This window comes from Heliangelus exortis, chromosome 9 (assembly GCF_036169615.1).
Source record: "Heliangelus exortis chromosome 9, bHelExo1.hap1, whole genome shotgun sequence".
In the NCBI taxonomy this organism is placed as follows: domain Eukaryota; kingdom Metazoa; phylum Chordata; class Aves; order Apodiformes; family Trochilidae; genus Heliangelus; species Heliangelus exortis.
This window is the reverse complement of record NC_092430.1, coordinates 14,728,117-14,755,374: the sequence shown is the minus strand read 5'-3', so window position 1 is coordinate 14,755,374 and position 27,258 is coordinate 14,728,117. Positions and strand designations below refer to the sequence as shown.

The following is a 27,258-nucleotide window of genomic DNA, read 5'->3' as shown; positions in this document are numbered from 1 at the left end:
GATGACTTCTCCCTTTTCAGACAGCTTGGCCTCTTTTGCCATCTGCAGCTGTCAAGGCCAACCATGTGGCCAGTCCTATCTTTGAAGGAACAGGAGGGAGCCAGGACACAGGTGGTTCCTCTGTGCTACATCCTGTCAGCTCCTGTACAGAAAAGACAGCATCTGCGCCAACTTCTATCACCCTCTTCCTATACATCTATTTTGGTTCTTATGCAGCATCCATAACCATGACAACTGCCTGCCTGCCCAAACTATCAGACATATGCAGAAGCTGTCTGGTTTTCTAGGCAGCAATGTTTCCGAAGAAGAGAGTGGCTGAAGGAGAGTCTGGGCTGATCTCTCCAAACCAAGGAGAGCAAGTGGAAACAACCCTGTGTTTCCCACTGTCCTCGTCCCACTGAAGAGCTCATTCCCTGGGGCAACAAGGAAGTCATAAGATAATCATAGAATTGGCTGGGTTGGAAGGGGCCTCAGAGATCATCAAGTTCAACCCTTGATCCACTACCGCTGCAGTTACCATAATGTCACAAGCAAAGACATTCCATGCAGGCTTAGCTCAGCTCATCATAATCAGGATGGACTCATGGAATCTCCTTGCAGAGCATTTCGGAAAACATGCAAGCTGGCCAGGTCCAAGGTCTCTGACAGCAACTGGAAAGGGATGTACCCCGTATTTGGTCTCATCCTGATCTCTAGCAGCTGGAGAACACATTAAAGTGGAAAGGACTTTCATTGTATCTTGCTACACAGTACCTTGCTACATCTGACTATTCCACAGAGCAGGCCTTAGTTTGGCTCATTAGCAGAAACTGGACTTGACAAACCTGCAGATGAGATTCAGATTTCCTCCCTACAGCCCTGTTTTTTTTTTTTTGCTAGAGTCACCCTCACTTTTCTACTTTTACACTTTAGATGCGCCCCGTTGGAACACAGAAACCAAACTCATAGTAAGTCAATGTTATCTGTAACAGAACAGACAAAGGCAACACAATAAACTACCAAAAACCTGAGCGAAAGAGGGCGAGCATGACTTGGAGGCCCACCCTCCGTTTGTCCCACACTTTTTCTCTTTTGTCTGCTCAACAAAGCAGACAAAACTGCTTTTGTCTGCTAAACTGACTAAACTGACACATGGATTCCAGGATTAATCTGTTCACTATACTTGAGCAGAGGAGAGAGGTACACAAGGAGGAAACCTGCTGGGGATGGATGTCTTGTATTCCCCATACTGACATAGGGAGAATGGGGAAATTCTACCTTGTGAGCCTCAAACTCAATTGATAAATGACCCAGAGCTGCTATCCTGGATTTTCTTGGTTAGATTTGCTAGCACAGCCCATGCTGTCAAGGAGGGCACTTTAGAATATGGGATGGTGATCCATCAGTTTGGCACTGCCACAAATCTCCTCAAACCTGAGCCATGAGGTAGAAATCTGGCACAGGTGAAAAGGCTATGGTGTGACACAGCACTGGGGACTGCCCACAGCATGGATTTTGCTACCAATTTAGGTGTTAAGAAGCTGTTCTCCACTTTATTGTTATGCTCATAACCCCTACAAATGTAAAAGCAGAGTTGGGTACTACTGTTACACACCCTCTTAGATCTCATTTATCTAATGGTGTTTCTCCATGCAGTGCTGATGCCTCAGGATTACACTGCATTACCAAATTTTGCTGTTGTAGGTGAAACTATTATTAAGGTTGTCTGACAAATCCTGTAATAACCCTCTGTTTTGAGATGCTTGTAATTTTGCCAAGTTTTAACTGCTTGACTGATAGTTTCAACTGTTTCAAGACGAATTCACCTGGAAACCTTTCTCCATGATAGCTCATACATTGTCAGGGAAAAAAAAAATGTAAGGAAAAAAGAAATGTTAATTCTGGTGAAGTTTTCTTGCAGAAACATCCCTTATCATTTGGAGCAAAAAATATTCACCCAAGCTTTAGCTAAGCTGATGATCTGTGAAAATGAGCAGTTCACACATGAGTACAGGGGAGATGTGCTATAGTTCAAGAGCTGTTATTTCCTACTGATTCTGTCCAAACTGAATGCATTCCAGTGAACAAATTCCTGGCAATTTCAACTCTGGATGGTTATGGGCTGTGCCAGGGCTGCTCTGAATTGACAGCAGAGAGCTTTCTTTTCATCTATCTTCTCTGCTGGATCCTGACAAAATGGAAGAGTTGGCCAATTTGAATACAAATGAGAGAAAGCTGGACCAGCAATGTGAAAGAGAGACAAAGGGAAATGTGGGAAAATGAGAAAGGTAAGAGGTAAACTGGAACTGACCGGGAAGGGATCAATAAAGGAATAATCCCATTTCTGAGGGTAAGACAAGGGATGAATTAGTAAGGAGACTGCTAGGAAGAACACAAGCAGACCAGGAAGACAGCAGGGCTGTGCTGGAAGACCACTGACTCTTACTTTCTATGGACTGGAGCACTTCCCCAGGAGACACCAGAACAGCCCAGCCTTGATACAACACACTGCCTGATGGTTACACCACTCCTTCTCAAGTTCCTTTGTTCAAAACACTGATCCACTGGATAGTTACTCAAAGTGGAAGTGTGCTACCAAAGCACTGGGTCCAGTACTCCCACGTGCTGCTGTTTCACGTGATCTGCTTGGAGATGCAAGTCTCAGTGCTCTTAGTGGATGAAGGTCCAACCTTATCCTCAGATAATGAGCTACCCAACTAGAAGTGAACACTGTCACATGCTTCTCTTCTCCATCATTTTTTTAAAAATCAAGTCTTGTAAACTAACAAAGCTTGAATTCCCAAATATTCTCGGAAGAGTCAACAGATACTCAGAAAGAGGGGAAAATTTTTAAAATAAATATTAGTATCTATTTATCTTCCATTAAAAAAACAGCCCTTACACAAGCTTCTGAGGAGGAAGAGCATAATCCATGCATCTGCCTGTCCCTGCAGTCAAACCAGGACAGCTCAAGACACTATCCAGGTAACATCACCAGTAACAGCTTCCTCTGATACAGCAAACTTTGTCATCCAGTCTCTCCCACACTCTCTTCTCTAAGGCATATGGTCTGAACTGCAGAGTACACCTAGCTGATCTTGATGTCATGTTTTCTGCATTTTCTGTTTTCACTGTCTGCTTTCCTACACAATTAACACACCAGGTGGATATTAGCAAGAGCAAGAAAACAAACCAGGCTGACTTAAGTACTCTAAGTAGAGCAGGAAATAGCTGGTATCCATAAGCTCAGCAACTTTCGGAATATTAATCACCGAGCCACAAGTGACAAGAAAACATCACAAACATCTGTATCTCTCCGCAAAGAGTGAGGGAATCATGGCAGATGCAAAAAGATGAGCAGGTGATTAACTTCATTTAGCTATGGGAAAAATTAACCACTTTCTAAAATAGGATTCAGGTGGAAATGCAGTACAGCTCCCTGCCAAGATCATCTCCCCTTTTAAGTCACTGGTGCTATGTGAATAAAAAGTCTGGCACATGCACGAGGTCTCTTGAGTTTCTTGCTGGGGAGCTCTAATGAACAGGTTAGGTGCAGGTACCAGAGAGCAGCTTGGCAGGCCAGGGGACTCCACTCTGCCTTCACCTAATAAGAAGAAAGCTCTCCCACACAGCAGACTGAGGAAAGATTTACAAGCCCTTTCCCATGGCTGATGGACCAAAACTGTCGGTCGCCACGCTTGGCAAAGGCTCTACCATGGGCACAAGGGGCACTCGCTGAGCACCCAGGTGTGTCCCGCACAACAGAGACAGCCAGGATGTGACTGGGAAAAGCCTCTTGGTGATACATGCTTCACTACAGGTAAACAACTTCAGCCATTTAGAGAGGCTTCCATTGCAATGCCCTTTGGTAGCCTCATAATCCATGTTTTTTAATTTCCTTCCCTTTGCATATTCCAATTCACAGGCAGCATCCTGCAAAGGTGCATTTACAAGCACTTTTGCAATTTTCTGAGGGACTACTTACAAGGCTTTCGCCATTTAGAATTTGCTCCTTGATGTCATTTATAAATTACTTCCATTTAAAAAAAAATCTGACCATAATTGGATTTTTAGCTATAAAAAATGGCTGTTCCTACAGAGGAAAATTACTAGAAAGTAATCTCCTGGTTCACACTGTCCAGTTACTCGTAATACTGCATCATGCCTTTCCTAAGTCCACCAAGTTTCACTTTTAAATGAGTTACTGGGTTGGATTCACTGCCAGGCAGTGACCATTTGTTCCTATGCCAGCTTTGGCCTTCAGCATAAACACTGCTGGTATTTACCCCCTGGTATTAATTTATACAGCAATTATAATGCATTTTCATCTTCCATTTTGCTGGGACTAAACAAATCAGTTGAATGCAGATCATATGAAAAGACCTGCTCTGAACTTGCTCTGCTCAATCTTTTTTTAAATACAATTAATCAGAGATGCATGCACAAGTCAGACTGGGTCTCCATGATGAGTTCTTAATAATTTCAGTATGCCCTTAGCTCTCGATGGGTAATCTATGCCTTGCACAGTCATTTGGCATTTTCTGAATTGCATGTCACTACTGGCTTATACTTGCCTGATGTAAACAATACAGTCAAGGTTTAAGTTGTTCTTTTCAGAAAACTTAGTAACTCAAAGTGAGATTCTTATTATTAGACCAAATTGTCCCTTAATACAGTTTTGTTTTTTGTTTTGTTTTGGGGCTTTTTTGTCACTGATGCTTCTATAGCTCCAGTGCTCCCTGCTCTTCCTGTACAGTATTCCAGCTGCCCATTATAATGACAGCATCTCTCAGACCCCACTTCACCACACACATCCCCCAAACTTCAGACAAGACCCACCCTTGCAGCACTACCTGTTGTGATCGCCACTGCAGGGATCCTCACTCCCTCTGTAATCCTCTCCTGATAATTCTGCTCATGAATAACATGTGGGACATGATAGCAAATTCATTACTGAATTCTAGACCAGTAAGATGTACTGGATTCCCCTGTCTGTCTACAAGGTTAGCAATTTTGTAAAGACCAGTATCAAAGTAATATTCACAACCTACCTTTATAAACTCAAGTTACATTTTATCTCATTATTTCCACTGTTTTAAATTATTCTTCCCTTTTTAGATAACACTGAAGTCAAAAGGATGAGTTTGCATATGCCCATTTTGCTGATTCTTAAATAAAAATTCTGTATCTGTCAGTAAGAAGCATGTTTCCATACAGACTTCATAAAACTCTATGTCAACAGACTTGCAGTTTAGTTTGTTACATCCCTCAGCAGCCTGAGGCACCATTTCTTCCTTAATATAGGTGCTTTATTCTTCTTCCTAAATACTGTCTTTTTCTGTCCTATCTGGCAAACCCCTCCTTGCTAAGCAATGAAGAGCTTGTTTTGTTTTTAAAAAATTTAAAATTTAAAAAATTTAAAAAATTTTTTAAAAATTGTTTTAAAAATCTTTTTCTGGGGGGAGGGGTCTAACTCGTCTTCATATTTGTAATTCTTTTTTCTCCCCTATGCTTTTTGAGCTATACTTTCTTTGCTGAAGCATGTTTGCATTTTTGTGGACTTCCTGCCTGCATCAAATATCCCTTTCTTAACCTTCTTGTCTTTTTGTTTTGGTTTTGAGGTTGGGTGTTTTGTTTTGTTTCGGGGGTTTTTTCCTTAAATCTGTTAAACTTTTGTTTGTAAACTTCTGTCTTTCCCTACCAGATCTTTCCTTTGCCCGGTATATTAATTCTAGGGGTTTCTTCCTCTCTAACAGAGGAAAAAAAAATTCCAGCCAATTTTGCATTTGAATCCTGAGCTCTGCAGCCTGGTTTGCCTCTTTTAACTAGTTTCCTTCACTTTTATGGAATAATAAATCTTAATTACAGTTGAATGTGTGGTGTTTTATTGAATTTAAACCGAAACAACTCATGACCTCTCAGCTGAAGGTTGTTTTCTATGTCTAAGTCTTCTATAATAATCTCAACATTTTTGCAAATCTGCATTGCTTTTCCTTAGTTTAATAACTATTTGGAAAAAGAATTCCATCAATTATCCCATCCTGGCATATCTGGGTTCAGTAGTAAAAGCACCATTTGTTCTCCAACATTTATTTGGAATATGAAAACCTCTCAAAATGACAATTTCTGGTATTTTTTTATCTCACCAATAATATGAGATTTTTGAGTCTCAAAAATGCCTTCATACAGTGAACCATTTTTTGTATGATTGAGTTTAACCTAGGATAATTTAATCACCAAATTACAGCCAAATCTCATTAAAGCAGGCTGACTACGTATCTCTGCACCTCTGCCTTCAGCAGAGCTTATTTGAAAAAAATTCTGACAGTCCATAGCCTCTGTATTCAGACCATAAGAGGGAATTACTCTGCCTATTAACTCCATTTAAAATAATTAAATTGTGCAGGGCGTTTTGCCCTAGCAAATATTCTGTACACAGTAGCAATATTGGTGCCTTTGGCTGCTAATGGTGGGAACCAGAGTCCTTCCAGGAGCAGAGGGAGAGGTGCCCACCCTGTGCTGTGTGCCAGAAACCCCTCTGCTCCTACTGGAAATCTGCTCAGAGGCTCCAGGACTCCTGCTCCCCAGCACAGGAGCAGCAAAGCAGTGCAGACTCTCCTTCTCCCCCAGTGCTATTATGAACCCACAAAGGTATCAATCCTGATGGATTTCCACAGTGCTGTGATGAGTAATTCTCACTTTCCCCTGGTGAAAATAGAGCCAGACTTTTCCTTTCTGCTTTCCCAGGGAGATGAAGAAAGGAGATGCTGAGGAATCAGACTGGGATACACCCCTCACATCTGCTCTGATGGGTAGCTGACAAGCTGGGACAAACCCTTGCCTGCATCCCTGCTGCCTTTTTCAGGTTTCTCATGCCCTGTCCTTTAAAGGGAAGCAAGGAGTGTCTGCAGAGCAGCCCTCACTGCCTCAGTCACCACAATGCTTTCACACATGATGAGGTGGCTCAGGAGGTAAGCAGCAGGCACCAACTGAGGAGGTGAATAAAAAATCCTATTGCAAAATCACAAACGGAGGCCACACAGCCAGCACGCAGTGCAGGAGCAAGGACAAGACACAACCTTCAGCCATGAATAGAGCAAAAGCAAAAAAGCCACCTTCCCCTCCACTGGAGCACAGCAGTCAAAAGTCAGGAAAATGGCAAATGCTGTTCCCCTAATGAGCTGGGAAAACATCAGCATCAGTTCGGAGTCAGAAGTCTAGAAGCTCCTTCAACTAGTTTTGAACATCAGATGCATCCAGGAAAACCCAACAGGTATAAAAGGTGTCTTAAAACAATACTGTCATCACTGAAATGAAAAGCTGCCAGGAGATAGTAACAGAGCTACGATGGAAATGCTGCCAGCACCCTTCTTGCAGGAGGATTGCTGCAGGCTCAGTTCTGTGACTGGGCTTCACAGAAGATCCTAGAGTCTTTTTCCAGATAAGATGGTTAAGAAGCAAAGTGTCAGCTTCAGGGCATTTTACTTAAGCACCTTCTACTCCTAGATCATTTGTGAGACAGGCAGTTAATTAACACACACTCACTGGAAAAGAAAATCTTTTTTCAACACCCAAATTACTTGTTATCCTTTGCAAAGGGAGGTATTTTTCTTCTATTGGAAGAAAAAAAATGCCCCTTGCATACAGGTATCCAAAGGGTCCTAGTAACCCCTGCCCTTCCCACCCTTGGTTACAGGCCAAGCCAAAGGACACATCCCCAGCAGTGAAAAGACAGTGATTTAAATCACATACCTGTATCTATATATACTACACACTTGGAAACCTCCATTTTGCAGACCTAAAATCACTAAATTAGTGCACTCCTATCACCAAGTTGCATGTAACTCTCGTAGTGTTTTCTCCTGATTGCTGGTTTTCTGAAAACATCCCCATTTTTACATATTACAGCACATTACAGGCTCAGTTTTCTACCTTATCAAATGCTGATACCTTTCCCTCTCTCAACACTTTCTCTCTTACCCAGCCCTCAGCCCTGTTGCTGTTTCTTTGACTTTCTTTGAAAGGAATTCACAATTCCTTTCAATGTGACTCTTAAAGGAGCATTTATTGGATGGAAGATCCACTTTTAATAATACCTTCTGCTGTATAATTTCACTGCTGAAGTTAACTCAGGCACTTTCTGTCCTGTTGAACTGTGGCTTGGAACAATCCACGACAGCAAGTCTGGAGGAATTTTGCTGAATAAAATCGAAGTTGCAGAAATGTCAGATAAATAAAGACAGGAAACATCCTTACAGGGAGAACGTGGGAAAATGCTGTAGAGGCAAAGCAGCAAGACAGCACTACTGACCTCAATAACTTCTGCTGTGAATTTGCCCGCCACAGTGATCAATACACAAATGTGGAAGCAATTACAAGCCAAAAGCTGTAACCCCTGCTCTCCCCTACTACAGGAATCAGTGGGAACAAGTCTCAAATTGAAATAAGAATTCAGAGATGGTTTCTGGGGACCTTCTAATTAACACTGCAGCTTCCTAACCAAACAAGATAATCTCCCTAGATTCTCCCTGAGTAACAGCAACAAATGAGCTCCCTTTAAAGGCAGATCATTGGGAAAATTATCTCCTTGTTCTGAAATGAGAGTTCAAATTAAGTAGCAACATTTTTATTACCAATGATTGCAGGATCATCTCAGAGCTTCTGGAGTGTCTGGGAAGAGAGCTGATGCCCACTAAGGGAAGTGACATGCATAAAAACACACTGTTCATTAAAACTCAGTAACACAAGAACAGTAAGTATTGTCCAACACATGGAAATGTCAGCAGGGAAAGCACTGGGCAAGTCAGCTGTACCAGCTCCTAGATAACACATCACTGGCACCAAACATTGCTTAGCACAGAGAGAATGGTTTCTTTTCAGTCCCAGCCAGACCATTTAGACTGAATCTCTATGCTTGCAATAATGACTAATAGCAGTTGTCACCAGTGACAAATGATACGGCCTGGATGCAGAGACTACCCAAGAGGTGGAGATTTATTAGGATACTATTGAGCTGGACAGAGAGGAAATCTCTACATGGAGGTGACATAACAAATCTCCTCCATCACCTACTTTCCCTCACCCAAGATTTCTCTTCTGTTCCTATCAGTGTCCTTCCCATCACATTTTTCTTACCTCTTGGGTAAAAGGCTTATTGTGAAGAAGAAAAAGGAAATCATTAACACAAAAGCAAAAATGCAAAATTTTTCAGTGAGGGAGATTTTTTTTTTTATTGCTTTTTAAAATGTAACCAGATTGCTCCTTCAAAACAACCAGGACTTTTAGCAAGTTAATAACTCCAGTCTGTATCTGAGTTTTCCATTAAAACTTCTGTGCCTGCCTCTTTTTTTTTTTTTTTAAATCACCTAAAGGCTGATACTGCAGTGCTGGAGACATTCATGTAGCATAATGCAGAAAGAGGCCCATATGCTTCTGAGACACTGAAGACTGATTATCACTTCTCTCTGGTTTCTGGCTTCCCTGGTAAGTTTTAGTGGTCTTTGCAGATGGCTCTGGATCTTTCTGCTGGGATATTCATGCACTATCATATTGCAACAGGTTGCTCTGCTGTTGCATTGTTTCACTTGGTCTAATTTTGGGAATGTATTTGCATTTCCACTTCAAAGCCATCTGATGATGTCCCACAGCTTTATTCTACTCTGTGGTCCATGTTTAGCTTCCATAGCCAGGCAGCCACTTCAGCTGAATCTTACAAACCATCTCCAGAACCATCTTCAAAGACCAACGAAGCTTACTGGAGAAGGCAGAAAGCAAAAACTGAGGTAATTCCTTCAAGAAGGGAAAATCCCCAACCTCTCTGGTCAACCTGATCCTGTGCTCTGTCACCCTCACAGTAAAAAAGTGTTTCTGATGTTCAGACAGAACCTCCTGTGTTTCAGTTTGTCCCACTGCCTCAAGACCTGGAGCTGTCTGAAAAATGCAAAAATCTCTCAAAAAGGTTTACCTCATGGTTTCCTAGGCCTGCAGGCTAATGCCCTCAGCATATGCGATTTAGAGAGAAAAGACTTTATGAAAAAAACATGAGCTAGAGAGGAAGAAGGGTACAACAGTTAGCAGGAGACTGATGAATTTTCATCACAATTCTCAGCAAAACTCTATATTCCAAATCCTGCGGATTCTACATCCTGTGTGCCATTGGTAGACATGCAAGAACTGCCTCTGACTCTGCTGTCCTGCTTTCAAATGGGCATCATTCCTTTTGTCAGGCACCTTTGCTGATACAACATCACTGGTTTTGAGGGGGCCTTGGGGGTTACAGAAAGGCAAAGGGCATGCTTTTCTATCCCTTTGTTTTTAAGACCCTCCTGAACACAGGCTCCCTTCTGACAGGGATCCATCTAGGTGAGCATTTGTTGCTGGCAGGGATTGGTACTGGATGTACTAGTGACCAATGTAGGAGCCACAAGTTTTTATTGGTATCCTTGACTTACACAGCCATCACATATGAAGAAGTCTGTTTCTCTGTTTTAAACCTGCTAATGTTCTCCTGAAAAATATTGACAGGGATGCTCAGAGAAGGAGGGTCATGCTCCTCCAAAACTCTCTGTGGGGCTGTGTTTCCAATGACTCAACTTGAGACCTGAACCTCACTCCTTCTTCTCTTTTCTGCACACAAATGACACTTTCACTGACTCTAGGACCTGCTTTGCTCCACTATGTGCCTACATCTTATTAGTGTCCTATTTGCTCTGCTCTGTCACATCACATATAACTTCCCAGCCACCTTTCACACTGGTGTGGGAGTACAAGCCATCACTCAGCACACACCATCCTCCCTGAAGTAGAGATGAAAACTCTCCAGTTCTGGCTCAGTTGCTTCATTAAGATATTGCTCCAGGTAAATACGATTCAACCAAGTTTGACAGAGGCCTCACAGCTTGCTTTCCACAGATAGGCAAACCAGCTGGTTCAATCGTGTTTTCCATCTTGCAAGTACTTTCTCAAAGAAATCTGAGAAATCTGCAAGTATCCCAGCACCAAAGGTGATGGGATGTCTCCTCAGCAGAAAAGCAACACTGACAAAGTTACTGAGATGCTGTTGTTCTGGGCAATGATAATCTTTTTCTAAAACAAAATTCCAAACATTAAAACAATTTATTGATATAAGTAGGAAGTGAGTATTTCGAGTCAGTTGAGGTTGAAAAGGGCATGGTTATTGAATTGTGGAAGACTGAAAGCATCCGAGAACATGTTTATTGTTCTCATTTATTCATCATAATCTAAAGATCAAGTTCAGTAAGTTCTCCTTCACAGTCTGGACAGTTATTTTCTGCTGACTCCACAGCTGCACACTGAAGAACTATTCAATGGCTTTTATTATCTAGAAACCACAAAAGACTTAAAAAGGAAGAAAAGAGGAAAACAGCTGATAGGGAATTCTAAAAAGGTATCTAATCAGAAAATAGCATCATTTCAAATGCTTTCAAGCCAGAAAACACTGTAACAGGGGAAATAAAAGCTGCAGATTTTCATTTGACTTGTGGATAATCCCCCTATTTACTGAAAGAATTGTTTCTAAATCTCTTTTTCTCTGAATATATATATATTTGAGGAGTCAGATTACTGTCTTAGACATATATCAAGCTAATACATTAGCTTATTTATCTAAATGAACAAGAATGATATGTAAGCTCAGTTTTTTCAAAATGTAAATCTGGTTTGTCCCCTCAAATGTTATCACCATGACAGTCTTGGAGTATTATAATTTACCTACCTAACATGCACACTGTGTTCTTTGCTATGCAATTACCCATTCTGAGCATGTAAATTCATTTTTGTCCCAGTGAATGTGGATTTAGCTTTGTATAGCTGACAATGTGGTTCCACTGAGGCATTCCTCTTTCCTTCCCCAACAAATTTTTCAAAGGAAAAGTGGTCAATATTTGCATTATAATAACAAGATTAGGGAAAACTGGGATGCTCACTAAAAAAATTACACTGCAGAGTTGAAAAGTGAAAGAAAGGAAGCTCGCAGCTGTTGGAGGGCTTGCACAATGCTCACCATGCACTACCAACCATTGCATCATTGGATTCATCATAAGAGGACTCTGTATGGATGGTCAGTCTTAAGCACAGCCATCCATTAGTGCTTGGGAAGATTAGACAGACAGATGGTTCCCACAGAGAGATGAATTAAAAAGATGCAGGGAGGGATATTTTCACCCGATGGATGCTGCCAGGTTTTGCAGGGCACAAGGGGTGCTCTGGACTCTCGATCAAAAGGAAGCACACCAGGATCTTCTGGAGGAAAATATTTCCTCAGTTCAGCCGAGCACTTGAACAGAGGAACAACTGGAGACACAAGAGTTTTCCTTTTGAATTAAGGATGCACTTGTGTCCTTGATTACTTTGTTACTCTATAAGGCCACTGAATCTGCCAGAGAAATATCCAAAAAGAACAGGGCAGACATGAAAGGGCTCCTGACTCCAGCTGCTATAGCAATGTATGGAAGGAACTTCAGTAATGGCCGCTGTGGCCTTCTCTGAAGAGTGTTTTTAGTAAAAACACAAAGGATAAAAGTGAAGAGAGAATTCATGCAAGGCCACTTACAAATACACTCAGAAGGACTTTGTTGGCTTTTGTTCAGTTTCTGGGTGTATCAATGACTAGACATCCAAGAGGTGCAGGAAGGGAACTATGTTGTTGATAATTATCTCAATGCATTGTTCACAGAAACTCAGAAACTGTTAACTGCCAAGAATTTTATAATATGAAGTGATACTATTGAGAAAAGATTATACCCAGGTATTTGAACATACATGATTAATGACTACAGGCGAGAAAGGGGATACTGTGAAAGTGAAGATAAATAAAGGGACAGAATGACCTAAAAAGTTCATGCTGCAGATTCTCTGACAGGGTCTTTGGAAAAATGTATGTGGTTATTGAGTTTCTCCTCTGACAGTTGTGTAGGTAAAGCTTGTGCAGAACAGAAGAGAGATCTTCATATCCTCCTCTTGCTGCCCTCATTGCAGCCACCTTTCCCACTGCACATGGGAGCTCTATGCTGCAGAGAATAATGTTGTGTGATTTTTCAGGGAAGACCTGAGGGAGGAGACAACCTAATACCCAGCATGAGATTTCAATGGGGTCTGTAACTGTGACTTTCTAAAGTGCCCCTGCTAGTTTGGTCTTATATGTCACAGAGACTTCAAGTATTCAGTTCACTCAGAGGAAACGTTGAGAAGATCTCTTCACTGTAGAAAATGTTTCAAACCATCTCCAAATTCATGTCAGGAATCAGAGTCCTAAATTATGAGCATAAAACTGAGCTTTTGAAGTCTCTAAATAAAAGGGGAAAGAACTGCAGGGATGGTGATTACTTTAAAATCCTGCTGAAACTACAGGGAGCTGCAAGTATTTACAGCACCACTGGCAATGAAGTAACTAGGTGCCAGAACAGTGATTTAGCTGAAAAATAAGACAGCTAGGTTCTGGGTTAATTCTCTCAGGTGGTGCCAGGTGAATTTATTGCATTTTGAAGCCAAGCAGTGATTTCCCTGCACCATTACAACTTGGCCTCCCTTTACTTTTTCTTTTTGTTTTTTTCCATGAGCTGCTTCAAATGGAAGCTGCCTCCAAATGGTGCTGAGGCATGCACACACTTCTGTAGTTGAGGAGTGTGGGGCAAATGGGTCATGTGAGTTCAGCTCTCTTTCACAGCACTAACATTCTGATAGGAAAAATACATGTGAGAGAGAAAATCTCGTGAGGTAAAAAACAAAGCAAAAAACCTCATGCTGTCATGTAGTCATCCTCTTATCTATTCAAGCTCTTACACAGTGGCCTCCACACAGCATCTGAGTGCCTGTCAGTCACCAATGCACTTACCTCCACACTGTCTCTGTGGGAATAGGAAAGAAATCTTATCTCTACCATATAGATGGGCAGCTGGGGCAGAGAAATTAAGGACTCGATCTAGTTACCTAAATGTAAGTTTCTAGTGCTATCTACAATGTCCTAGGGCTTGCCAGACATGTACAGGGCTGGCAGGTGGGACACAGGACCTAGGGGAGATCTAGGGTCTTCTGGAGGCCAGGCAGGACATGCTGGCATATTGCAGAGGGAGATGGATGTCTAGGTTCATACATTTTAATTGAATCCTGCAGTCAAGGCAAGGGATTTGTGACAGGGCAGGGAGCTGAACCCTACGAAATGCCCTGCTACCACCCTAAATACAAGAATTGCCTTCCATCTGCCAAGAAGAGCACTAACTTTTTGCATGTTTTGGCTGCAGGCCTGTGTTGTTACTAGAGCCAAGTTTCCTGTGTCTGGGACCTCCAATATAACTATTGCTGTCAGGAGCCTGTGTATTGCATTTTTCCTGGCTGACTATGAACACATATGCAAATCATATTTCAGCCACTTTCATGAAGATCCCACCTCTGGAATGGAGAGCGATTTTTCATAAAACTCAATAGAAAGAAACACAGATTGTAACAATCTAAGTTACTGTGGTCTTCCTCCACCATGTCCACAGAGGTGAAACTCCCTTCTTGTGGCAGTAATACAGAAAGATATTTTCATTGTAGCTCATGGCAAAACCCCGATGGCAACTTAGAAGCCTGTAACGAGCTTACTGAGGAAGAATGAAAGGATGGTCAAGGTCAAAGTTCCCATAGGAGCAGTCCCAGTCTTGACATGTACAGCAAATAGGATTCTCAAACAGCTGCCAAATCAGAAAAAAGCTGTATGCAAAGAAGTTGTGCTGGCCTTGCTGCACAAGCTGTTATTTTGGTGCATTAGGTTGAGAAGACATTTGCAAAACTACTTGAGCAATTCAGACATTTGTTTCCCCTTTGAAACAGCTCAGTGAGAGGTGGTGGTGAAGTACCAGCCTGGCAGGTCTGGGTGCTAGAGCAGCCTCCTGCTATGCAATTCACAGCCACACAACCAGATTTCTCTTGTCTGCCATGTTGCTCCATTGGTTTGGGCTGTGTTCATACACTTTGCAGGTCTACATCTATTTCTGCTACCCAGAAATACAGATTAAACCAAACTCCCAGAGACAAGCCTGATTTCAATCCTCCCTTGAAGATAAAAGACACATCAGACACAATTCTTTCCCTAGCCACACCAGGTACCCTCCATTGTACTCACAGCTGCAACAGTGAGAAGAATCTGATCAATGTCTTAATTCACTTAAGCCTCCCAGATACTCCCCAGAGGAGAATTATTTTTCTGTTATTTTTTCACATGTGAAATCTGATTAGAATAATCCTGGCAAGTAGAGAGTGATAAGTGAATAAAAGAGGTGAAAAAAAGGTAGTTTTGAAGGAGGAAATTGATTTCCTTCTATCCCTCCAGATCTGAATAATAAACTTTCACTTTTCATTATCTGAATAATAAACTATTTGCAAGAAACACCTGGAGATGAAAACAAAAAAAACCTGTAATACAAAATACTTTAATTTGAGACATTCACACTTGCAACTCTCACTGGCCAATACTTTCATAGGCATGTATAAAAAAACTGAAAAAACCCTCCACATTTGAAATTAGCCAGTGCCACGTAAGGAACAGAGACTATGGGAATCTGGGAGCTTAGCCTGATTATGCAACTAACAAGTAAAAAACCAAAGAAGTATAATCAACGGGCATCTTTCCCTTTTCTACATGTCTGTTTTCTTGTGCAAGAAAAGCAGATAATTCTTGCCCTTTTTCAGGAAACCCCTTTGAACCTTCTTGTGGAAAAGCAGGTCTTCCCATAACTTTGCAGAAAGACATGATGATGTCAAATTTACAGAACAGGTACTATTTTTAAGAACTTACTAATTATTCACTAAAACCCTAAGTCACTACTCATAAAGAAAATTCATTTAAAATACATATTCCAGTGTCTAAGAAAGGAACTGGTTTCCTGTATATTTATTACTAAGAGCACGCACATATTCACTGGATATACTCAAACAACTGAGAAGACCACAGTCTCAGGTAAGCTGATGCAAAACTCACCTCAGTTTTCAAATTCCATGAAACTGAAATATCTCTCAGTACCACAGAAATTGCATGCTTCTCCCACAGCTGCCTGATTATGTTACACTTCATGGCCATGCATCCACTACTGAAAAAAAATAATGGAAAAACATCTCCTGTTGAGTTAGATCCAGTCCATCTCCAACTGAAAACCACTGGTGCAGAGTTTGGCCCACAGCTCTCATTAAGTCCTGGATCATGCCTGGATGGCCAAGATGCCCTGAAGAGAGGAAGACACTGTGCACAGCACTATACCAGGGCTAGAAAGAACTACTCAAACAACCAAGATCTGAGAAAACTTTTTTTTTTCTGCACAGCATAAGGAGATGTTTTCTCAGTTGTCAGATACCTTGCTAAGCCTCTGTTACTGGTTTCCCTGAACTATGAGTGGCAGCTACTGGAGCTGGATATTTGAGTGGATCCAAAAGGATCACCCTTATATTCATCTCAGCAAAAGCAAGGAGCTGTAACTGGGTGCTCAACACCTGGGAAAGTAGGGCTTTACATTGTCTGAAAATCCATTATTTATTTTGTTACTGCAAATTCTTTCTTTGCAAGACCTGGTTGTTCAGCTCCTGGGAACATCAGCTTCTTTCCACAGCACTGGTGCAATCCTGAGCTCCTCAGGAGTTGTTTCTAACTCTCCATCTGCCATCTTGTGAAGCTGACACCATAAGCAGCTTCAGCTCCTCAGGTGGCTGAAAAAGAGACACTTGTGGAGCCCTCAGCAACTGCACTTGACACTTGGTATTAAGATGTGCAGGGGAAGATGGCTGTAGTTTACAACTCTCCTGTGGTTTTTTTGCCTGCTCCCATTATCGTCACTGAAGATTGCTATGGACATAAGTGCTGAGGAAAGACAAAAGAAATGGGAAGTCAGAAAGGAAGAAGCAAGCCCTGGCTACACAAGCACACAGCTTTCAAAGCAAAGTGATTTGCACAGACATAATATATTACACAAACAAGTTGTGCTGCTGCTGCACCAGTTCCCTGAATAGCTACAGTGATACAAAAGAAGCCTTGTTAAGGCAAAATTAGGATCAAGAAGAACAGAAGGCCTAACCCAGCCTCCATGCATGACCACATGCACATCACTCCTCTATGCTCAGTTTTCTCAAGTATGTGATGAAGCTTCTCAGTAAAAATGAAAAATTATCTCAGAGCACAGGAGAGCCCAGGAGCAACACACAGGTAAATGATAACTTTGACATGATAAATGATAAAAAGATTCTTTCCAGGGCCCACACCATTGGCCTCAACAGCCCTAGCTAAGTTAATTCCTCCCACTGCCAGGTGACCCAAACACCCTCAAACCAGCACAACTCTGAAGACAAATCATGGGATGTAGCTTTAGGTGGAAGAACTGCACATTAAGAGCTCTGTATATACCTGGCACAACAGCAACATGTTAGGTCCTGCCTTATGCTGACAGCATTTTCGTGGTGCTTCTACCAGAGACTGAAGTGACACAGCACCTCTCTGACCTGGATGCTCACCTGAAGCCAGCATCCAGCATGAGCTTTTGCTCCTCTTCCTAGTCCCACACTGGCTGGAAGTTATCACCAGACTGTCCTCCTTCCGATTTTACTTCAAGTACTTCTAAAATCCTTCCCTTCACTTCATGCCCTTCCTGCTCACCACAGATTCCCCAGCATCCACAAAGAAACTCTTCTACAGGCAATAAATGAAACTCATAAACCAGATTACAGGGGTCAAAATGGAAAAAAAACTTGAGTGTGACAGAACCATGAGCATCATGACAGAGTTTTACAGGTGTTTTTTATTTTTGTTTCAACCCTAAACAAAAGCTCATAGATGTGACTTCCACAGTGAATCTCCACCTCCTCCAGATGGAGAGTCCATGACTGCCTTTGGGTTCAACGCCTCCAGGCTGCTGGAGGGCAGAGCACTGCATTGCACCTGAGAACTGCAAAAAAGAAGAAAAAGGGAATCCTCTACATAGTGCCTCATAGCTTTTGCCATGTTAAGCCAAAGAAAGGGCATGTCTGTTCCCAGACAGGTCTGCAAGTTGAGAAGCACTGCATGGCAGTGTCATTTTAGATACCTTCCTATCACATCAGCTGTCTACAGGACATACATAAACATCTCCCCAAGACAAGATCTTGCTAAGACTGTGCAGATGTAGATAGGCAGACAGCAGCTAAAAAAGACAGAGGGCATCATTTCAGACAGTACAGAGAGTACTGCAGTAGCAAGAGGTATAAGAAAATGGAATTTGCTTTGGACAAGCCAGTGAAACATCTGTATGCCTTTTTCCTCTAAGAACAAGGAACAGAACAACGAACATTATAGATCCCAGCTGGAGCTAGCTGATTAGCTACACCTACACAACATCCTTCTGCGCTGGCTCTATCTCTGTTGAAGGTCCTTTCTCCAGCCAGAGTCTGCCCTGCCCCACTGGAATGCTAGGACCTCTCCATAGCCATCAATCTGACATGGGAACAGGCACAGTGCAGAAGAGAGGGGGCTGCAGGAAATGGATGGTATGTCCCAACCACAGATGGTGGATGTTCTCCTTGGCACCAAGTACAGTTAAAAACACAGTATTCATCAGCTGCCCCAGCTCTGTCAATAGCACTTAACCAGTCTCAGGAGGAATGGGGGAAGTTCTCTGCAGTGCACATGAATCAATTCAGAGCAATATGGGACAATGCGGGAACTCCTCAACAGAAGCAGAAAACTGGCACTTTAAAAAACATTATTATGTCTGCCACAAGGGCATGGACTTAAAACACTGCAGCAGCAACACAAAGAACTATTCTTCTCAACCCCTGTTTGCATTGGAGAGATTCCTGCCAGGACAAGAAATAGCTCAGCATGGTCACTGCACTTGTGGGAATGTCAGGAATAGGGTAAATCTTGCTCTTCATCTCACTTTTCATGTACCTAGAAAGTTGGACATTATATTTCTTGGTGCATTTTCACCTAACATCTTTGTCCAGACTCCCTGAGGTTCTATTTTCCTCTCTTCCAGATCATGCTTACAAATGATTTAGTGGTGGAAAAGGCTATGCCAGGGAGATTCATGCTGATTTCTAACTCAGAGGCTTTAGAGAGGAGCAGACAATCTTTGTCAAGCTGCAGCAATTCCTCTGCAGTGTTCCAGAAAGTATCTGAGAGTCTGTAACATGTGCCTATGTGCAAGCAGTTCCCAAGTGCTCTTATCAATAATGCATTTGATGCGCAGCCTTCTGAGGAGCTGACCAAGGAAGCTTCTTATAAAGAGAAGTCAATCCTCCAGTCTTTTTAGGAGGAAAGTGTTGGGGAGATAGGAAGACTTTCCATCTTCACACCATGTTTTATTTATGTCAAGAGGGTGCTGACATTTCAGAAAGCTTTTAGTGTGGGGCTGGTGCCTAAGTTAGTATTTGGGGGATTAGAGAGTACATTGTGAATTTTAAAATGCTTTTCAGCTTTCTGGGTTTCTGCAACTTTCTAAGTTGCAGAAAAGAGCTGCATGAAAGGCTACCACTGCTCCCAAAGCACAGCTCCTCTGCACCTCAGCTCTACAGTAAGTTGGAGGTGGCACAACACCCTCATAGAGTCTTTACTGCCTTCTTGATAGCCGAGATCTCAAACCACCAAATTAACCTGTGACTTGTGTGGGTATGTGAAGGATTTATCGATTTCAGAGAGGGACAATGTTTAAAAGTTTTGGAGCTTATCAGGCTTTTCCACAGAAGAGCAGCCACCTCCACACAACAAAGGATTTGATCTGTAGTTCATCAGCAGGGAAGAAGGTCTCTTTTTCAATCAAGCAAAGCTGTAGGAGAAGCCATGGGCATAAGTCTACATAGCATCCACCCACCAAGATGAGCCCTTTGGTTTGGGCACGTCACCTGAAACACATTGATGTGAGGTTAATGTAAAGTGGTTAAGGAAAAGGAAAAAGGATGACAGCAACAAGGCAAGTAGCAGAAGCTGTTGGAAGGTGTAACTAAAGAACAGCAGAACTGCAAGTACATGAAATTAGCCAGAAAATAAAAAGTATGTAAGCTAAGATCAGACTGAAAGGCGATGGATGATACACCATAAAGGAACTAATGGGCCCTACTCCATTACTTGCTTTTCTAGTCCTTTAGGAAGTCTCCAGACAACTGCTGGTGCAGCAATGAGAGTTTCATTTAAGCTTGGAAAACATGGAAAATGAGGGACAGGCATATTTTTAAAACAAAGTTGGTCCCTGTGTCAGCAGACACAGTGGGTGGGAAGGATGGGCTCTGCCTTTGATGCTTGCTGCTTTTGGGCTGCCCTCACCCCACTGTCACAAGGCCAGAACGTACAGAGGACAGACCCCGCAGCACCTCTTTGGTGCAAATCATACCACTGGGCCAGACCCAAGGACCAGGCATGGTTCAGAAGGGCCTGGAGCAGGTCCAGAGCTGTGTCCTGCCTGCTCTGCTTTGGGATGCCTTCAGGCAGTGCTGCTGGCAAGGTGCCCCTCAGTTCCTCCCTGCTCACACAGGGACTGCGGGCTCCCTGGCACCAGCACGCGGCCGTCCCACACGTTCTGCAGAGCCCAGCAGGCACAGCACTGACCAACACCTCCCTTCCACCCCACCCCTGCCTTCACAGATATTTCTCTCTCACAGCAAGAGAAGCTGGGCAGGTGCTGAGCTTTCCTTGCAGTAAGCAGAAGCTCTTCCAGAAGAGCCAACCGAGTGGCTGGTATCCAGGGCCCAGGGCCCATATCCCTGTAGCAGGAGAGACCGAGGAGCAAGGATTCAGCAAAGCATCACGGTGCCATTTCAGTGCTTTGCTGAACGGGATCTTGTATAAGAACATTTCATCTCCTTAGCCAGGTACATAAGTCCCACAAAGCCTGTTTTCTCCACCAGTTTCAGATGGTTAATGTGTGAGAATTCGTGCCATGAAACTACAGATGCCAGAAGCCAGCCCTAGATTCTGGGACTCATGGGAGTCCATCATTCTCTGTGATTCAGAGACTTCCAGAAGAGATCAGTTTTGCTTTGCAAGTGCTTAGTCAGGACAGTACCCTCCAGAGCAAAAGCAGGGATGGTTCAGGCTCCCATCCAGGCCTTTCTACTAAAGTACACTACATTCCCCATGAATTCAGTCAGTCTAACTCAAAATGGCCCAGGTATTTTTGAACCTCATTCTCTTTACCCTGATAAACCAGATTACACTCCAAAAATGCTCCCAATTTTAAATGTTTTGTGTCACTTGGGTCCCAGTTACAACTACATGCACATAGTCAGTAAGGATTTTTTCTTGGGTTTTGTAGGCTGTTGTATCTCCTGGTTTAGCCTCCAGAGCCATTACTCACTGTTTGGCAAAGGCTCATTATTCACAAGTTTTACCCACTCTATATTTGAGTTTGGCGTTATTAGAAAGGAGATCCAAGTCACTTCATTAACACACACCTGACCTCAGCCAAACATGTCCTCACACTCAAAATTTTCCTCATTTCTTTTCGTATCAGAGTCCTGGACCCAGGAAGGACAATATTTGTCCTCCCTCCCCTAACAAGTAGAATGTTAATAATCGTCCCATTATGTGGGACTTCTCTTACTGAAGCATATTTACTCTTTGTAACACACAATGCTGTCAAGTAAGACAAGAACAGCTCGCTAGGAAAACAGGATTAGTGCCTGCTGCTACTGATCTTGTCCTCTGTACAGTCTCTTGCTTAATAGGCAAAAAAGCCAAGTCTGACCCAACTCATCCCAGACACTGAATCAAGGAACAGAGCAGCACCCTCCCCATGGGAGCCCCATCATGATGCTGTGCTAGGAAACTTTAGGGAATACAGGTCCCTTAAGAGGTTTCCAGATGGGAAACTTGCCCCCCAAAAGCCACAGTATTGAAAGTATTGCACTGTCCCAGCTTTATCCATCTGACAAGCAGTCCAGGAGGTCCTGACAACTGAGGTCATATCCATTTCTAGTTCTTACAATGCCCTGAATAACCCCTGAGCCTGTATGGGCCAGCACTGGTCCTTCCCAACTTGCACCAGTCACACAGGGAAGCTCAGTCTGCTGAGATGAAAGGAAAGCTGGATGGTTGAAAAGCTCCCAAGAGCCAAGCAGAGTAACGTGGGTGGCAGAAACTCACTGAGGGAAAAGGGACCTCTTTGCTACTGACAGCTGTGTTTACAAGCTTCATGCTAGAAGGGTGCTCGTGCCAGGGTGCTGGCCAGGAGCTGTATTTCAGGAACATTCAATGCAAGGCAGGAATCTGCTCCCAGGGACTGGCTCTCCTCAACACAGCTGCTTCCCTGAGCATCCATTTTGTTCCCTCTGTATTTAGGATTAAGTCAGGAGACAGGAGGAATTTTACATCTCCCAACTAATGCTTTCATTCAGCATTACCCTTTAAACAGCCAGTGAAGAGGAGCAAATACTCTGGAGAGAAATTAAAAGCACATTACATTGGGCTCCTCCTTTGCTTTGCCTTTGGGGACATTCCTCTCTCCTCACTGACCTGCCTCCCTAATAAAGCATGTAAATTAAGGAATCCCCCAGCAAGTGTTTGCTTCCGAAGTTTGTAAAAGGGAGATGTCCAGGATACCTGCTTGGCCTACCTGTACTTCTGATTGAATCAACCAACACTACTGAAGTCAAATAGGAATCAAAGAAACGGCACTGGCAAAAGTAGGTTTAACACACCAACCATGTTAGGGGAGAGAATGCAGCATTATTGATTCCATCCCCTGACCTTGAAACACTGTAGATAAGAGTGAGCAACCCAAGAGGAGTTGTAGCAAAATAGTTATAGCATTGCAAGCAGATTAAAAAATACCACTAATATGCATACTTCCCCAGATGCTTGTTTATTATTATGCAAGACATGTTTATTATGCAAAATGAGAGGAGAGAAAAAAAAAAAAAAAAGAGAAAAAGGAAAATGCCAAGACACACTGAGCTGCTCTTAATGTGACTTGAGTTTTCTCAGTGCTCTTCAGATTTTTTCTTAGTGTGCATGATCATTCCCTTATTAGTAGGAATCTTTGAAGAGATTCAAGCTCTAATTTCATCATTTCAAACTCACAGGTTTATACTCTAAAATTATACTGAGCTCTCATAAGTGATCCATTTTTTTCCTTCTGTATTCTGTAACTCTGCTAGGGTTTTCTCAGTCTTCCCAATAAATTATGCATCACAATTTGCCATTTCAAAAATAATTAGAACACAGAGTTAAACAACAAGGAATATCTGAAAGCAGAACATTGTAGAAGAAACGTGTTATGCGCTTGGGGCAGAAACCAATCCTAGCTGTAATGCCACTGAATTATACACATTGTCTTACTGAGAGCTGCAATTTCAGTGCACTTGGAGTGAATGGTGGGTTTGCTGAGGCTCTACAGCCCCACAATGAGAAGCAGCTCACAGGTTTGCTTCTCAGGCAAAACACTTGGCAGGGGTTCCTTTCCCCATGCCCCCGAGAGCTGTTGCAGCAAGGCTAAGAGCAAGAAATCTGGGTACCAAGGAGAGAGACTCCACAGAGAATGGTTACATGGGAATAGGAATTAATTTGCTGGTGTAACTATTAACTCCAGAGACAGGAGAGCATGTTCTGTGTCTTCTCCTGTTAGGATTAGGCTGCAAACTCACTGGAGCAGGACGTACCTCTTTATCCTGTGTTTCCTCTGCAACAACCAGCCCTTGGTCTCAAGCATCCCAAGTGCTAAGGCTGTACAAGTAACACCTGCTGCCCTTCATTCAGTGTATTTTTACTTTGACATAAAATGTGGATCCTCACAGCTAGCAATAAGCTACTCTTGAGAAAAAAAATAATCAGCTATCTAATGTAAGTAAACAATGCAAAAGTCATAAACAGCTACTTGCCAAGCAAAGAGGCCATGCAATCTAATATATTTGGGCCTGTGAGGCTGACTAAGGATCTACAGCTGGCTTCAGCCCAGCACCCAACCCCACACTGTCCCTACCCTTTCCAAACCCAACAGAAGATAGGAGGAAACTCATTGCTAAAGGTAATTATGTATCTGACTACACAGGAGGATCTTGCATCTTTCTGAAAAGAGCCTTCTCACCAAGCCTGATTTTAGATGACCCCACTCAGCCTTGCTTCCATGCTGATCGACATCAGGAAGACTTAATTCAAGGACTATTTTTTCTAAACCCATTTATTCAAGAGCCCATTGGCCCAAATTCAGAAGGAGTTGGCACCAACTACTTCTCAGACCAAGCTGATAATATCCTCTGGTTTGATCCAGGGCAGATGGTGGAAGCCAAGGTCTCAGCTGACGCATGCAGACTAGAAAAGCCACTACCAAACAAAACCAAAACAAACCCACAGTGATGATGTGTTCAGTTACAGCCACAACCTGGGCTCAAGAAGGGGCAAGGCCAAAACACAAAACACAAAGATCCCTTTTTTCCTGGACAGCTGCATTTTATCTGAAAGCAGGCCTGAGCTTGACAGCATTGTAAGGAATCCTAGAAGGGCTGAGCATGGGATATAAGCAAGGGAGGCAGCCAAGCAGCAGGAAAGGTTCAATTATCAATGGATCTGCTTGAGTGAACAGTATCTATGGGGAATATTGACCCATTTTTTTTCACAAAGCTCTCAGAAAACACTAGTGGAAAAAAAAAAAAGTCCATGCACAATACCAAGGGAAACTGGCCTGAGACAGCAAAGCTGTAGTTCAGAGTCTGCTAAGCAAAGGTACAGGGACAACTTGTCCTTTCGTGTGGGCAGTCAGGTCCAGGCAGCAGGACCTGAGGCCCTGCTCACTCCTGACAGGATTGCGCTGTCAAGTTCTGTCAAAGTAATTCTCCAGCAGAGTCTTCGAAGACTGACACAGCCATGCCAAGGTGGGATCCCAGCCCCACTAAGAAAGCTGCAATATCCAAATGATACTGCTTGGACAGGCTGAGCTCTTCTCAGGTCTATCTAGTTCTTTCATAGGACACCCTGGTCTCATCCCTCATCTTTGATGCTATGGGTGGTTTACCCATACTCTCTGCTCCTAAAGATTTCAATTTTTCTTGTTTCTTGCCTTGGGGTCTGCTCCAAAGTACAGTGAATTTATTGATTTATTGCTACGCAGAGCCACCAGTCAATGTAAGAAGAAAATGGGGTCAAGCAAGCTCCATCTCCCTAGATCAGAGATGGGCCAGTTACATCAATTTACTGCAAGCAGTAACCCTGCATCATGTTGAAGAAATGAACAGTTGCACTCTCTGATGAGGACAGAGCTGAACACCATCAAGCCATGGCATGTAATGAGGACCACTTCATTAACCACTGACCACCATGGTGCATCCTTAGCCTTCCCTGATTAACCTTCCTATTTAAGTTAGAAATTTAACAAGCAGGCCCCATTAAACCACCTTCATTTGAATACTGTATGAAGGAGCCTTTATATGACTAACTGATGTGTCTCCTGGACTCTCGGTCTTCCTGTTGCCATCATTTCTTTGTATGCACCTCCCACCCTTGGCATCATCACACTACAACTAGCTAGAGATACTTTTCCTCTGAATCATCTGAAATCTCTCAGATGTTAAACATCATGGATCTACCCCTTTTTTTTTTCCTGAGCCGCACACCTTTACCAGCCTTTCACTATTTTTCAAAAAATGCTACCCCTCATTGCCCCAAAAAGGCCCACCCAGTCTGGCTGTGGCTCTGTGACACACTCTGCTTCCCTGCAATCCTCACTTACAGGGCATCAGTGGCACAAGGAGTCTCAGAACCAGACCAGCACCATCTTATGCCCAATGCTGCCCAAACACAGGGAAAACCATCAGTCCTGATCCCTGTGACTATGTGCCTGGAGGGAAGCACAGATAGTAGTAACACAGTACCACACCACACTTGATGTTACCTATAGGACTCTGATAACTTTACAGAAAGAGGAGGTTTTCATTGTTAGTAAACCAATGTAATTTATTTAGAAGCAGTCATTTATGTTTACTGGGCTATGAAAGAACAGGAAGCGTCTGGCATCCACAGAGATCCAGATTGATCTCTCTGTCTCTTCTTGACAAGCAGCCAGTTTTGAGACTTAGTATGCCTGGTGAGATAACACATCCACTTGCTGTTTTCTACCCTGAGCCAGAGGAGACTCAGTGAGCTTTGTTACAACCAAAGGAAAGGGGGAAATCCCAACCAAGTGAGCACTTTACAACTGACCAGGAGTGAAGGCAGGTGTTAAGAGTTAGGAAAAAATGTGTAGGAGCAAGTGGACCTGTTTTCTTTTCAGTGGTCCCATCTCTAATCTCACATACGCTTTTAAAGCAAAGTAAATGCCTAGACAAGAGCAGAATCACCATACTGTAAATTTACACTAAGGCAGATGAGATTAGAATCTCAGCTATACACTTTAAAGACATCATAACTTCAGAAAAGAGAAGTGCATTATTAGCTATCACTTTTTACTATGTAAAACTAGAGCAAAGTTATTTGAAGCATAAAAAATTCTGGCAAAGGACTGACATTTAATAAATTACTGTATCAATTATTCACTGTGAAAATCAATTACTTACTTCAAATGAGAATCTTACAAATAACCTCATGCCCTTTCATGCCATCTAAGAAAGTTATAGGGGAATTAGTCAGTAAAAAATGCCTCACTTATCTTTTATGTGCATTAAAAAGACCACACAAATGCAGGGGAATTCTGCTCTGCTGAAGCACTCTGCCAACAGAATAGTCCAGAATCATTTTAATGAAGTCAGTGTATTGCTGTGGGTTTACACTGCAGTCAAAAGCAGAGCATGACCACCTCTGGGCTGGGGTACTACCTCTGATCAGTTGTCTAGGTATATCACAGAAGCAACTCCATTCAGACCATGCCATTTCACAAATGTGATACCAGATTATAACCAGCCAACCACACACAACCTCCTCTATGTGGCCTACATTAAGTAACTACTCTAAGCAATACAAAATGTTGTTTCTTCACAGGTCAGGAAATATTGCCATGAACCTCCATGGGGACACTTTAAAGTGAATATTGCAAGGCCTCGAAGTAGCTCCCCCTGGTCCTGCTTTTAAAGGTTTGCCAACACATGGCCATTTTCAGAAAAACCTTTAAATTCCAATGAAGTCTTCTCCCTCCTGCCTACAAAACCAAACCACTCCAGGCCCCCAACAGCAAAGTACTTACTGAGCTGTAGAGATATCCCTCAGCATTCATGGCAACGTACAGACCTGCCTTCACACCTTGGATTGCCACCACACGAAGACCCACGGGAATTAGATTGAAAAGGGCTGCGGAAAGAAAAAAAAAAAATGTTATGGAGACAGCACCCTGTGTGGCCACCTCTGCT

General features: G+C 42.8%; 1 protein-coding gene across 5 annotated transcripts in view; it reads right to left on the bottom strand.

The window, feature by feature from the left end:
- FGF12 (fibroblast growth factor 12) overlaps nucleotides 1-27,258 on the bottom strand; it is a 230,517-nt gene that overhangs the window by 41,372 nt on the left and 161,887 nt on the right. For all 5 annotated transcript variants that reach the window (XM_071752291.1, XM_071752289.1, XM_071752288.1 and 2 more), the window contains one exon: nucleotides 27,096-27,199. In XM_071752291.1, the coding sequence (XP_071608392.1) occupies nucleotides 27,096-27,199 (104 nt within the window). The remainder of the gene's footprint in view (nucleotides 1-27,095; nucleotides 27,200-27,258) is intronic.